The sequence below is a fragment of the Rhinichthys klamathensis genome, unplaced genomic scaffold, assembly GCF_029890125.1.
Source record: "Rhinichthys klamathensis goyatoka isolate OS25496 unplaced genomic scaffold, OSU_Roscu_1.1 h1tg000040l_1, whole genome shotgun sequence".
NCBI classification, from domain to species: Eukaryota; Metazoa; Chordata; class Actinopteri; order Cypriniformes; family Leuciscidae; genus Rhinichthys; species Rhinichthys klamathensis.
This window is the reverse complement of record NW_026606587.1, coordinates 14,833,613-14,849,151: the sequence shown is the minus strand read 5'-3', so window position 1 is coordinate 14,849,151 and position 15,539 is coordinate 14,833,613. Positions and strand designations below refer to the sequence as shown.

General features: G+C 41.6%; 1 protein-coding gene across 1 annotated transcript in view; it reads left to right on the top strand.

The window, feature by feature from the left end:
• adgrd2 (adhesion G protein-coupled receptor D2) overlaps positions 1 to 15,539 on the top strand; it is a 58,343-nt gene that overhangs the window by 13,078 nt on the left and 29,726 nt on the right. Inside the window, exons 2-8 of the mRNA XM_056246499.1 lie at positions 6,262 to 6,340; positions 6,773 to 6,822; positions 6,942 to 6,993; positions 11,732 to 11,975; positions 13,560 to 13,570; positions 13,932 to 13,934; positions 14,721 to 15,338. Coding sequence (XP_056102474.1) covers positions 6,262 to 6,340; positions 6,773 to 6,822; positions 6,942 to 6,993; positions 11,732 to 11,975; positions 13,560 to 13,570; positions 13,932 to 13,934; positions 14,721 to 15,338 — 1,057 coding nt within the window. The remainder of the gene's footprint in view (positions 1 to 6,261; positions 6,341 to 6,772; positions 6,823 to 6,941; positions 6,994 to 11,731; positions 11,976 to 13,559; positions 13,571 to 13,931; positions 13,935 to 14,720; positions 15,339 to 15,539) is intronic.

The window sequence follows — 15,539 nt, the reverse complement described above, 5'->3', positions numbered from 1 at the left end:
TCTTGAGGAAGCTCAAACGTGCTGCGTAACATGAGAATGAACCTCATTGGTTCTTGAGGAAGCTCAAATGTGCTGCGTAACACGAGAATGAACCTGATTGGTTCTTGAGGAAGCTCAAACGTGCTGCGTAACATGAGAATGAACCTGATTGGTTCTTGAGGAAGCTCAAACGTGCTGCGTAACACAAGAATGAACCTCATTGGTTCTTGAGGAAGCTCAAATGTGCTGCGTAACACGAGAATGAACCTCATTGGTTCTTGAGGAAGCTCAAACGTGATGCGTAACACGAGAATGAACCTGATTGGTTCTTGCTGAAGCTCAAACATGCTGCGTAACACAAGAATGAACCTCATTGGTTCTTGAGGAAGCTCAAATGTGCTGCGTAACACGAGAATGAACCTGATTGGTTCTTGAGGAAGCTCAAACGTGCTGCGTAACATGAAAATGAACCTGATTGGTTCTTGCTGAAGCTCAAACGTGCTGCGTAACACGAGAATGAACCTGATTGGTTCTTGCTGAAGCTCAAACGTGCTGCGTAACATGAGAATGAACCTGATTGGTTCTTGCTGAAGCTCAAACGTGCTGCGTAACACGAGAATGAACCTGATTGGTTCTTGCTGAAGCTCAAACATGCTGCGTAACACAAGAATGAACCTCATTGGTTCTTGAGGAAGCTCAAATGTGCTGCGTAACACGAGAATGAACCTGATTGGTTCTTGCTTAAGCTCAAACATGCTGCGTAACACAAGAATGAACCTCATTGGTTCTTGAGGAAGCTCAAATGTGCTGCGTAACACGAGAATGAACCTGATTGGTTCTTGCTGAAGCTCAAACGTGCTGCGTAACACAAGAATGAACCTCATTGGTTCTTGAGGAAGCTCAAATGTGCTGCGTAACACGAGAATGAACCTCATTGGTTCTTGAGGAAGCTCAAACGTGATGCGTAACACGAGAATGAACCTGATTGGTTCTTGCTGAAGCTCAAACATGCTGCGTAACACAAGAATGAACCTCATTGGTTCTTGAGGAAGCTCAAACGTGCTGCGTAACATGAGAATGAACCTCATTGGTTCTTGAGGAAGCTCAAACGTGCTGCGTAACACGAGAATGAACCTCACTGGTTCTTGAAGAAGCTCAAACGTGCTGCGTAACACGAGAATGAACCTCATTGGTTCTTGAGGAAGCTCAAACGTGCTGCGTAACACGAGAATGAACCTCATTGGTTCTTGAAGAAGCTCAAACATGCTGCGTAACACGAGAATGAACCTCATTGGTTCTTGAGGAAGCTCAAACGTGCTGCGTAACACATGAATGAACCTCATTGGTTCTTGAGGAAGCTCAAACGTGCTGCGTAACACGAGAATGAACCTCATTGGTTCTTGAAGAAGCTCAAACGTGCTGCGTAATACGAGAATGAACCTCATTGGTTCTTGAGGAAGCTCAAACGTGCTGCGTAACACAAGAATGAACCTGATTGGTTCTTGAAGAAGCTCAAACGTGCTGCGTAACACGAGAATGAACCTCATTGGTTCTTGAAGAAGCTCAAACGTGCTGCGTAACACGAGAATGAACCTCATTGGTTCTTGGGGAAGCCTAAACTTGCTGCGTAATACGAGAATGAACCTCACTGGTTCTTGCTGAAGCTCAAACATGCTGCGTAACACAAGAATGAACCTGATTGGTTCTTGAAGAAGCTCAAACGTGCTGCGTAACACGAGAATGAACCTCATTGGTTCTTGGGGAAGCTTAAACTTGCTGCGTAATACGAGAATGAACCTCATTGGTTCTTGAAGAAGCTCAAACGTGCTGCGTAACACAAGAATGAACCTCATTGGTTCTTGGGGAAGCTTAAACTTGCTGCGTAATACGAGAATGAACCTCATTGGTTCTTGAAGAAGCTCAAACATGCTGCGTAATACGAGAATGAACCTCATTGGTTCTTGAAGAAGCTCAAACATGCTGCATAACACAAGAATGAACCTGATTGGTTCTTGGGGAAGCTTAAACTTGCTGCGTAACACGAGAATGAACCTCATTGGTTCTTGAAGAAGCTCAAACGTGCTGCGTAACACGAGAATGAACCTCATTGGTTCTTGCTGAAGCTCAAACATGCTGCGTAACACAAGAATGAACCTCATTGGTTCTTGGGGAAGCTTAAACTTGCTGCGTAATACGAGAATGAACCTCACTGGTTCTTGTTGAAGCTCAAACGTGCTGCGTAACACGAGAATGAAGCTCATTGGTTCTTCCTTAAGCTCAAACGTGCTGCATAACACGAGAATGAACCTGATTGGTTCTTGAGGAAGCTCAAACGTGCTGCGTAACACGAGAATGAACCTGATTGGTTCTTGAGGAAGCTCCAACGTGCTGCGTAACACGAGAATGAACCTGATTGGTTCTTGAGGAAGCTCCAACGTGCTGCGTAACATGAGAATGAACCTGATTGGTTTTTGAGGAAGCTCAAACGTGCTACGTAACATGAGAATGAACCTGATTGGTTCTTGAGCAAGCTCAAACGTGCTGCGTAACACGAGAATGAACCTGATTGGTTCTTGAGGAAGCTCAAACGTGCTACGTAACATGAGAATGAACCTGATTGGTTCTTGAAGAAGCTCAAACGTGCTGTGTAACACGAGAATGAACCTGATTGGTTCTTGAGGAAGCTCAAACGTGCTGCGTAACACGAGAATGAACCTGATTGGTTCTTGAGCAAGCTCAAACGTGCTGCGTAACACGAGAATGAACCTGATTGGTTCTTGAGGAAGCTCAAACGTGCTGCGTAACACGAGAATGAACCTGATTGGTTCTTGAGGAAGCTCAAACGTGCTACGTAACATGAGAATGAACCTGATTGGTTCTTGAAGAAGCTCAAACGTGCTGTGTAACACGAGAATGAACCTGATTGGTTCTTGAGGAAGCTCAAACGTGCTACGTAACATGAGAATGAACCTGATTGGTTCTTGAAGAAGCTCAAACGTCCTACGTAACATGAGAATGAACCTCATTGGTTCTTGAAGAAGCTCAAACGTGCTACGTAACATGAGAATGAACCTGATTGGTTCTTGAAGAAGCTCAAACGTGCTACGTAACATGAGAATGAACCTCATTGGTTCTTGAAGAAGCTCAAACGTGCTGCGTAACATGAGAATGAACCTCATTGGTTCTTGAAGAAGCTCAAACGTGCTACGTAACATGAGAATGAACCTCATTGGTTCTTGAGGAAGCTCAAACGTGCTGCGTAACACGAGAATGAACCTCATTGGTTCTTGAGGAAGCTCAAACGTGCTGCGTAACATGAGAATGAACCTCATTGGTTCTTGAAGAAGCTCAAACGTGCTGCGTAACATGAGAATGAACCTCATTGGTTCTTGAGGAAGCTCAAACGTGCTGCGTAACACGAGAATGAACCTCATTGGTTCTTGAAGAAGCTCAAACGTGCTGCGTAACATGAGAATGAACCTCATTGGTTCTTGAGGAAGCTCAAACGTGCTGCGTAACACGAGAATGAACCTGATTGGTTCTTGAGGAAGCTCAAACGTGCTGCGTAACACAAGAATGAACCTGATTGGTTTTTGAAGAAGCTCTTTATGAAATTTTTGAAGTGTCAATATTGTAGTCTCTCATATTTTATCAAAAAAGATCTTCATTTGTTTTCCTAAAATGAACAAAAGTCTTATGAGTTTGGAATGACAGGAGGGTGCGTAAATAATTACAGAATTATAATTTTAGGGGGGAACTAACCTTTTAATGTTAATAAAAGAACCTTTGTTAATAAACTTTGAGAGAACCTTGCCAGAACGTTTTGAGAACGTTCCCTGTTAACCGGGATTCCCAACCTTTCTTTTAAACCCTATTAGCTAGAAAGGGGTCGGTCTGAGTCATTTTAGAAAAGCACTAATCAGCTGTTTAGTGAGTGATTGAGCATTTGCTTTTATTCACACTGCGGTTGTCTGTTGCTCTGGGTTTCCTTTGGAAAATGCCTGAACTTCTCCTCCTTCCTCTAAGGCAGTGATACTCATTTGAGCCCAAAGAAGTGCTGCATTTTATGAGCCAGGATTCATTGCTGTGACTTAAGTTACTCTATCCAGTATGGCTGCCAGCTGTAGGTGTTACAACTTTGAACGAAGTTCTTCATAAAGGTCAACCAAACACAAAACCTTAATTACCTCCAGGGATATTTGTATTGTTCTACATGTTCCTGACTGCATTAGTAACTAGTCCTCCATTTCTCTTTCTGCTTGGCACATTACTCCGACTCTGCTGTGGCACGGTGCCGGCATTCAGAGGCCGAGTGTGTGGTCACTGCGGTGTGAGCGCTTTTGTTGAGGCCCAGGGGAATCATACATTATGTGCAAAGGGGAATTCTGCTGGGTTTCTGAATGCCTGTCCGAAGTAGTTTTGAGGGAAACAACCTCAAAACATCAAAATATTTAAACCTTAATTACTAATGACTGTGGAGGATTCTTACCATTCATTTATTTATTATTTATTTTTAAAATATATTTACAATTGTTTAGTTTTTTCACATTTAGGGAGGCATGTTTTTTTTCTAGTTATATACAAATAAACAAATATGTCAATCAGTGCCAGAAATGATCTTTTCCATGAAGGGGCAATATTTTATATACAGTCAGATGTATCAAATAAAACATGGAGAAGTTTATAACAAGCAGAAGGTGCCATTACACATACACCTGTAAGTCAAATCTCTTAATATTCAATTCATTACTCTTAAAAATAAAGGTTCTTTATCGGTTCCTTAAAGAACCTTTAACATCCTTGGAACCTTTGCATTCCACAAAATGTTTTTTTTATAGTGGAAAAAGATTCTTTAGATTATTAATGTTCTTCGCACTAAGAAAAAAATGGTTCTTTTGTTGAACTGCTCACTGAAAGGTTTACGTGGAACCAAAAAGGGTTCTTTTATGGCACTGTCGTGAAAACACCCTTTTGGAACCTTTATATTCATGTAATTTACAAAAGTCTGGTGCCACTAGTGTAAAGCTTCTAAAAAAAGCGTGCATTCTGTTTTACACAGTATTTTTTTGCCAATGCAACACACATCTAGTTCAGTCTTTCAGCTGATTGGCCTCTGCTGATCCCATGCAGCCAATGAGATTGCTTGCTCAACATTTAAATACTCTGGTTCAGTGTTTGCTCTGAACCCCTCCACCTCCCCAGCTCCACCTGCCTAGATCTGCCACTGGATTTATGCATGTCTGTTTATGCAACAGCATACAACTATTCAGAGTGTTGTTATGATTTAAATTCTATTATCTCCAATTTTTTATTTTATTTTTGTTAATATTATTATTATTAGGATTTTTTTTCATGCAAGAATACATAAACTTAGGTTTAAACATGTAAAACATTGCCGCCACATTTGGAATTCCAAAGGCCTTGATCCTCAATTCATTTTGACATGCACTACGAGACCATTACGAAATATTTAGTGTAGTTTTAGATTCACGAACAGATTGTTCATTGGCGATCTCAGAACTTTTTGCTGGTGTCGAGGCTGTACTCCACAGTGCATACTAATAGCAGACTTTCTTTGGCACACTGGTGTACACTGTGCATTAGTGATGTCATTGCTTTTGTTGTGTTCCCTGATGCAGTCCTGCAGGACACTAAAGCTTAGCCTACAGAAAACAAACCAGCTTTATTGGGCAGCTTTCAATGCGACAAGCAACAATGCAAACTAACATCATGGTGGAAATTACTTTCACTAGTGGCAGTTTATATATGCCTACAAAATGTTGCTTTTTGTTGAGAATGCGCTCACAGCATGCCATTGAACAAGAGTTGTAATACTTTACGATGTGTGCGTGTGTGTGTGTGTGTGTGTGTGTGTGTGGTGGGTGTCAGTGTGTGTACCTGATAAAACCTACATTGTGAGGACCAAATTTCCCCACAAGGATTGTAATGCCTGACATTTTTGACCGTGTGTGTGCATAAATAAGCAGTCTGCAGTAGTAAGAGTCCCGCTGTGCTTGATGAACTCTGTGTGCCAACATTCACACTGCTTGCGCAAGAAGTCTGCTTTAATAAATGACATCCATTAGCATTACAAAGCGAAGTGCTAAAATGACGGCTGAGTTGGTGGGCTGGACATCTACGAGGGGGTCCGCGCTCAGGTCCTGAGACACACACACTGGCAGAAAGAAGAAGGACAGTCTGGATGCAATGGATTTGAGTTTGGATGTTACACTTGCGAGCTGAAGGATGAAGACGGTGTAAAAGCATAATTGATAATATGAGATTACACAACACACTCCAAACAGACGTATGGATGCTAGGAGTCAAAGCGCTGGAGATCATCACATGGCAGACAGCACCTGTAAGTCAAATCTCTTCATATCCAGTTCATCAGGGGCACAAAGTCTGATACTGCTAGTGAAGAAGCTTCTGCATTCTTTTCTAATATAACTTTTTTTTCCTGTTACAAAATATCTGCAATTTGTGAGAAAATGCACATTTTATTTAAAGGTAAATCCTAAAACTTTCCAGTGTTACATTTAAAAAACCATGTGGTCTTATGCTTTTGGACACTACCTTACTTTTGTGTGACGAACAGCTGGTTTTCATTCTTTAATAATTACATCCTTTTTTTGTTTGATTTGAGGAACACAAGCAAGGTTGACTGAGAAACAGTCTGCTTTCCTGTAAAAGTAGGAACTGCAGTGAGGTCAGCTGATGAGTTTAGATGCAGGTTTCCTTCGGTTTGCTTTGTTAATGTCATTATTTAAATCAACTGTCCTGCTTTGTCCAGATGTGAAGATGTTTTCGGTGCTCTTTGGAGTGATTTTGGCTAATGCAGTGGTAATGTTAAATTCTGACTTCTTTCTCTATAACTCATTTTTGAAATTCCTTAAGAATGATCATTTTAAATACACATGTTCTCTGCTCTCTTTTTTTTCTTTGTATGTTTTACAATGAAGATTATGGGTACATGTGAACCAACTCAATCATGGTCAGAAAGAGGGATTTTGGGTAAGTAAATGTTGTATTTTACCCTCACAAACGATAATTAACCCTATAAAGTCTGTCGTATCATATTTAACATATTAATTTTTAAGGCCTCTTGATCAACATGATCAAAACTTTGCTGAAAAAAACTGTTTCACACACTCTACTACATGCATTCTGTCGTCTGATTGATAGTTTAGATGACAAGTAAAAGCCTTATAGTGTAATTTTAAAACGTCCACCATCAGCTCGTGCTTCACGTGTCTTATTGCTGTGAAATCTTTACTGATTATTAAAAAAGTAAACAAGAATAACTTGATATTGTTAGTAATATTTTAAGACGAACACTTACTAAAGTGACTTCAGTTTACTTGATTCAAATGTGAGTATCAAATATCATCAGGCTTTTAAGGAAGGTTTATTTATTCATCTCTCAATCATCATTGTATTGCATTGCATTATATGTTTTAAAAGACATTTGATCATAAAACTAAGCATTTAAACATCTTACTAAGACATATTATTGGCAGAATTAGAGACACAACTGATATTTACATGCATTTTATGTAAGTTGTCTGTTATACTATTATAAAGATCTCATTGATTTACATTACAAGCGATACTTTGTCCATTATATAAATATCAGCATCTGCACCAAATTGCATATTTTTGCTCAGTTTGTGTCTCTGAATAAAATTGAGCCGGTTTTCCTCTTTGAATGTGAGCTCCATATTCTCACTATATTATGATCCATAAAAGGCTGATGTATCAAAAAGGATACAAATCATAAAACGCATATGCTAACTTTATTATATAATTTGAATAGAGGTTCACTGTTCTATTTAAAAAATATATAGAGATTTTTTTCGGACTATTATTTCACACACCAGGCTTTAAGCTACAGATATGTTAGTACAAACAAACAAAGAAAGCAGTGTATTATAGAATTATTCTGGCAGCTGTGGCTGCCACAATAATGCTATAAAATACAGTAGAAATGCAGTAACCATACAGTAAACAATTTACTGAACAACCTGCACAACTTAAAACTGTAATTTCCTGCATTTTTGTTACAATTATTGAAATGAAAAACCATCTAATGGGAAGGGTCACACTGAGAATTCTGGGAATGTGAGTTTACGGCCTTTCACTGTAAATAAGATGATTTGTTAATTTTTTACTTCGAAAAACATTATCAGTATTTATTATAATTTTAACAGTATTTTACTGTAAATTTACATGAAAAGAAAGGTTACACTGTAACAAAAAAAGTATAATTTTAACTGAAAAATATTGTAAAAAAGCTAATGGAAAAAAACTATATACAGGACAAAAATGGTAAAAAAATCGAATTTCATGTAATTTAAGTAGTAAAACATTTTTAGTAGTAAAACATTTTCTTTTTATATAATTTATGATCAAATTATAATGTACAGTGAAAAACGTCTCGGTTACTAATGTAACCCTCGTTCCCTGAAGAACGGCTTTTTTATTTATTTATGAACGGCTCGTTTTAAAATCTTCACGGTCGACTGACATTTGTTAAGACATCTGCTTTAAACATTACAATCCTCATGATAACTTTCATTAACTTTACATTAAGTAAATCCACTTCAAAAGCTAATTACTCCTGGACAGCGATGCCATAGAGATATACAGAGCAACCGCAAAAACGGAAGTTCAAAGACAATATTCTAAAGATGGCGGCGCCCTCGTTTCTCTGGTGCATAAGGTCTATAGAACGAGCAAATGAACGTTGGCGTGCGTGAATTGCGTCACGCGCCCCGCAGCGCGAGTATAAACAGGGAGCGGGCACACGCACTCATTGTTTTTCGCTGAGGAGCCGAGATCGTGACGGCCGTGCAGCGATGGTCAGCAACGGTGGCGACGTAACATCTCCCATTCCCTCCTTGAGGGAACGAGGGTTACATTAGTAACCGAGACGTTCCCTATCTGCCGCTCACGTTCAACGTGACGACGTAATTGGGATCCCTATGGAAAACGCCACTGTTGCTGCCACATCCAGCACCCAATGCAAGACTCTCAGACCCCCAACTGACTGGGGCGGAAGGCCTGTGTAGCGGGAGTTCAAACTGCTGTTTCGTTCTAACCCACACAGTGGAACTCTTGGATAACACTGGGAAAGCGTGCCTTTCCAGGGGAGAGGGACGCTGCGGAGCCACATCCTGCCCGATGGGAGGTAACATGTGGAGAATACACATATGGACTGGCCGGTTAGGGGCAGTGCAACATGGAGTGTCACTGAGGTGGCTCCAGCCTGAGAAGGGGGAGGCTACACCCGGGCAGTGACGGCAGAGCGGACTCTGCCAAGGGAAAGACACGGGCTCACCGCAGGGAACTGGTTGTGGAAGAAAACGCATATGGGATCGCCGCAGGGATCACCACATATGGAACCCAGCCTAGCACAAGTTACACAAGCATACGAGCACTAGACCTGGCGTCAGACACTCCGCAACGTCCGACTGCCGAAGGGGTGCGGAGGAACTCTACAGGGTTCACTTAAGTGGGGAACTCGACTGGAGCAAAAAGCGCACGTATCTGCTCCATGTGGAGGTGAGTGGCGCAGCAAGCCGACACTAGAGCGGGAACTTCGGTGTCACACAGGAAGAAACCGGCTCAACACGTAGGCTATAAAGGCCGGGCTCTCGACCCGAGCGGGCAGGGCACACCTTGGGCTTCATAAGCCAAGGCGATGGCATCCACTATCCAGTGGGCCATCCTCTACTTGGAGACAAGCCTTCCCCTTCTGCTGGCCTCCGTAACAGACGAAGAGCTGATTTGAGGTCCTGAGGCTTTACGTTCTGTCCACGTACAGGCGCAGAGCGCGGACGGGACAGAGAAAAGCCAGGGCTGGGTCTGCCTCCTCCGAATGCAGCGCTTGCAGGTTCACCACCTGGTCCCGGAAGGGACTGGTAGGGAAATGATTTTTTAAATTCTAGGCACGATTCGTCGACCGAACTCTTGATGGAGGCCAATGCAACCAGGAGTAGTGGACAGAAGTTTTAACTCAGCTGACTGCAAAGGCTCGAAGGGTGGTCTCTGAAGAGCCGGAATGACCAGAGACAAATCCCAAAAGGGTATAGAGAGTGGGAGAGGCGGATTTAGACTCCTCGCCCCCCTCAGGAACCTGACGATCAGGTTGTACTTTCCCAGCAACTTACCTTCAACTGCATCGTGATGTGCGGCGATAGCGCCAACATACACTTTAAGGGTGGAGGGAGACAGCCTTAGCTCCAACCCAGCTTGCAGGAAGGAAAGCACGGCTCTGATCGAGCAAATTCGGGGGTTCTCCTGGTGAGAAGATCACAACTCAACGAACAGGTTCCAGTTTAACGCATAGAGGCGCCTCGTAGAGGGGGAAGTGGAAGTGATGGTGTTGACCACCGCCTGGGGTGGAACCCAAAACCCTTAAAGTCCCCCTGTAGACAATAATTTTATCCCTTAAAACCCGTTACCAAAATGACGTATTAAAATGTTTTTGAATGTAACCCTACACCCGTGCCTCGTTTAGTATTCACTGTTCTGTGAATATGCAAATGAGCCCCGCCTCCACTCACTCACAGCAGCTCAGAGGTCCACTCGTTGACGGTCACACGTTGATCTATGTTTGCAAGTTCCGTCGTTATTAGCATATTTCAACAACTCGTTGTTTCCCGAAACCATCGTTCCAACGAACATTCGCAAACAGCATCGCAAAGTTGTGTGTTTGGAACGACAGATCTCGACCTGTGGTTAGAAGCAGAGTTTTTTAGTTTGCATGACATTTGCATGACAATGATTAATAAATCATTGTCTTGAGCCAAATAAGCAAGCTGATATTCATTACAATCTGTATCTTTTATTTAAAATACATACAAATGTAATTTATGTCTTTTAGTTTGTCAAAAGATTTAAAGCATAGTTTTTGTAGAATGTGCATGCGTGAACGTGCTCTAGTGCGTAAGAATGAGCCTATGAGCGAATCTGGAAATAAAGCAAAATTAAAAATAGTCCTCAGATGCCATGTCCGTAATTTATAGCAAAACATCTATCATTAATTTGATCACAAACAGATTAATTAAAAGTAGCTATTACTCCACCACCTGCGTGACATCATTAACCGTGTTTTTGATACTTGTTGTCTTTGGTTTGATGTCTTTGGTTCACTGCAGAAAATACTCAACAATTGGGTTGAATTATGAATTCACACATGGTTTGTCTTAAAGCATATTAAAAATACCATATAGACATATAAACAACATTAAAAGCTGGATTTTCACCACAGGGGGACTTTAAGATTGAATCCACAGATGCTTAACCATAAAGCCGTATTATTGGATGTATTAAATATGTGAACATTTAGAAGTAAACCAGTAGCGTTTCACTTGAAACCGCATGCACTGGAGAAAGAGCCAGGGTCGGAAAATTAATGGGGGCTTTGGGAAAACATGTCTCCAAAATTAATAAAAAATGCTTCCAAAAACCTAGATATTGTGCAAAAAAAGTATACGTTCTTGTTTTTAATATATATAATAAGGAGTATCACACGACCAAGAGTGCTGTTTTCCCAAATATCAGCACGTTTGCAAATGTGATATTGATTTTATACATCAATCCAATAAACAGTAAGTTAAAACGGCTATTAGAATTTAGAGCCATGCACATATTCTTTGAAACGGCTTCTGAATTGCAAAGGCAGCCTGTGGTTATCAATAAGAATTAAACCGCTGACTTCCAGGCTCACCATCTCAACCTGTTGCAGATGTGCCAGACTCGAACCTTCTGCTCCAGAACGATGCCATGTACCTACTTGTGAACACATCGTTCAGCTTCAAACAAGCTTTGCGTTACTGCCATGGTCAGTCGGGTGCCCTCACAACCTCAGGGGTCAAAGAGGACGAGGAGGGAGCCCAGCAGTTACTCTTCAGATCCAACCTCATGAGCCCCGTCTGGTTCAGAACCAACAGAAGCCAGAACCCCACAGCAAGTCTTCCCCAACACAGTAAGTTTGGTCAATCAAACCAGTTATGCACAAACGTTCTTCCTGTAATGTCATTAGAATGTTTTTTCAAAGTTATGTGGTTTTTAATAATGTTCTCAAAACTGTAGAACAAAAACATCATTCTTGGATGTTTTTTTTTTTCTGAAATGTTTTAGTTGGTTGGTCATCTATTTTATAAATGTTTCAGAATGTTCAGAGAACATTTCAAAAGTAGTGTTTCCAAACTGATAAAATCGAATGTTTCCTTAAAGGGTTAGTTCACCCAAAAATGAAAATGATGTCATTAATGACTCTCCCTCATGTCGCTCCAAGCCCGTCAGACCTCCGTTCATCTTCAGAACACAGTTTAAGATATTTTAGATTTAGTCCGAGAGCTTTCTGTCCCTCCATTGTAAATGTGTGTACGGTATACTGTCCTTGTCCAGAAAGGAAATAAAGACATCATCAAAGTAGTCCATGTGACATCAGTGGGTTAGTTAGAGTGTGTTGAAGCATCGAAAATACATTTTGGTCCAAAAATAACAAAAACTAGGACTTTATTCAGCATTGTATTGTCTTCCGGTTCTGTTGTGGATCCGCGTTCAGTGCCGCTGCTGACGTAAGACGCTGCTGACGTGTGTCTGGTGTGTGTGTGTGTGTGTGTGTGTGTGTGTGTGTATTCGGGTTCTGTTGTGGATCCGCGTTCAGTGCCGCTGCTGACGTGTGTCTGGTGTGTGTGTGTGTGTGTGTGTGTGTGTGTGTGTGTGTGTGTGTGTGTGTGTGTGTGTGACGTAAGACGCTGCTGACGTGTGTCTGGTGTGTGTGTGTGTGTGTGTGTGTGTGTGTGTGTGACGTAAGACGCTGCTGACGTGTGTCTGGTGTGTGTGTGTGTGTGTGTGTGTGTGTGTGTGTGTGTGTGTGTGTGTGTGTGTGTGTGTGTGTGATGTAAGACGCTGCTGACGTGTGTCTGGTGCGCCCGAGCTTCGTTTACAGTCTGAGGGAGACGCACGCTGGAAACAAAACAATCTTCACAAACATGTCTAAGGATTTCCACACAGGAAGATTTGCATTTTTTTGCCCAGCCATATTTATTTGAACCCGAATACACGGACGCACCAGACACACGTCAGCAGCGTCTTACGTCACACACACACACACACACACACTCACACACACACACACCAGACACACGTCAGCAGCGTCTTACGTCACACACACACACACACACACACTCACACACACACACACCAGACACACGTCAGCAGCGTCTTACGTCAGCAGCGGCACTGAACGCGGATCCACAACAGAACCAGAATACACACACACACACACACACACCAGACACATGTCAGCAGCGGCACTGAACGCGGATCCACAACAGAACCAAAATACACACACACACACACACACACACACACCAGACACATGTCAGCGGCGTCACTGAACGCGGATCCACAACAGAACCGGAAGACAATACAATGCTGAATAAAGTCCTAGTTTTTGTTATTTTTGGACCAAAATGTATTTTCGATGCTTCAACACACTCTAACTAACCCACTGATGTCACATGGACTACTTTGATGATGTCTTTATTTCCTTTCTGGACAAGGACAGTATACCGTACACACATTTACAATGGAGGGACAGAAAGCTCTCGGACTAAATCTAAAATATCTTAAACTGTGTTCTGTGTTCTTAGTCTTACGGGCTTGGGACGACATGAGGGTGAGTCATTAATGACAATTTTCATTTTTGGGTGAACCAACCCTTAATATTCGCAATAAAAAAAATAAAGTTAAAAGATTTTGAACATTCAGAAAACTTTCAGAAATAATGTTTTAGGTTAGTTAAAAAAAGCCACGTATATGACTTCTTTAACTATATTAAAAAGTATCCTGGCTCTTCCCAGCTTTATGGAGTGAATGGTGCCTGTTATTTTGAAGCCCAAAAAAGTGCATCAAAGTAATCCATACGACTCCAGCGGGTTATGAAGGCCTTCTGAAGCAAAGCAATGCGTTTGTGTAAGAAAAATATCCATATTTATAACTTTAGGCTTCCGGTACCGGGCGTACACGAGTCTGGTTCCGGTGGAAGAGTGACCTCTGACCTGACGGAAAGCCAGTGTTTATAGTTTATAACGTTATAAATATGTATATTTTTCACATTGTTTCAGAAGGCCTTTATAAACCCCCTGGAGTTGTATGGATTACTTTTATGATGGATGGATGCACTTTTTTGGGCTTCAAGATCTAAGGCACCATTCACTGGCATTATAAAGCTTGTTAGAGCCAGGATATTTTTTAATATAACTCAGATTGTGTTCGGCTGAAAGAAGAAAGTCATATACACCTAGGATGACTTGAGGATGAGTAAATCGTGGTATAATTTTCATTTTTGGGTGAACTGACCCTTTAATGGGAATGTTAGCAAAATATTCTCTGGGTTAGGATTATTCATGGTGTTTTTTTCCTTCATCAGGGAAAGAAAGTAGTAAGACAGATCAGCCATTTTCTCTCGGCCTTTTACCATTGAAAATAAAAAGTCTTAAAGGGATGGTTCTCCCAAAAATAGATTTACCCTCATTCACTCACATTATAAAGATTGGAAGAGCCAGGACATTTTTTAATAGGCCTATATCCCTGATTGTATTCGTCTGAAAGTATTCGTCATATACACCTAGGGTGAGGGTGATTAAATCATGGGGTAAATTTAATTTTTGGGTGAACTATGCCTCTAACAAGTGTCTGATGAAATCTCTGAACCTTCACAGGCTTATCTTTCAAGTCTAAGGACGGCTATGCCCGAGTGAACGCGTCTTTCCCGTCCCTGTCCGCGGTGAGCGTTTGCGTGCGCGTGCAGTGGGACCCGCGGGACGAGAACGTGTCCACGGTGTTCTCGTACGCCACGCGCGTTGTTATCAACGAGTTCCAGCTGCGCGGAAAGCACGCCGATAGAAAGCTCCGCCTAGCGCTTGTCATTCAAGGACAACATCATCCCTACAAAGCCGAGCTGCCCATTGATGAAGACTGGCACCATGTTTGCGTCACGTGGCGCTCAAACGATAGATTTTGGGCGATTTATGTGGACGGAAGAATGGGAGATTCTGGGCGTGGGAACGCACGGGGAAAGGCGAATGATATATACGGAGACGGGATATTTATATTAGGGCAAGACCAGGATACCTTTGGTGGAACTTTTACGGAGCCGTTTTTTGGAAACTTGACTGACCTGAACATTTGGGGCGAAGCTCTGGAGTTAAAACAGGTGCAGGCGCTGAACACCTGCTCAGAGCTGACCAATCACAGAGCTTTATTCAGATGGCGGGAGCGGAGCCTCATCCCTGTCCATCACTCTGTCCAGAATGTGTCTGCAACACTCAACTGTCCAGGTTAGCTTCGTTTATTATTATAACATACGGTACTTTAACATGCACTATTATAATATAAATGTATATTATATATTTATAATTATATTTTATATGTATATTTAATACTTTAATATACAAAAAAACATAAATTTTTTGCCTAATAATTAATGTTTTTGTTGCTATAATATTTGCTATTTAATTCTAAGTGTCCATTGTAGCTTT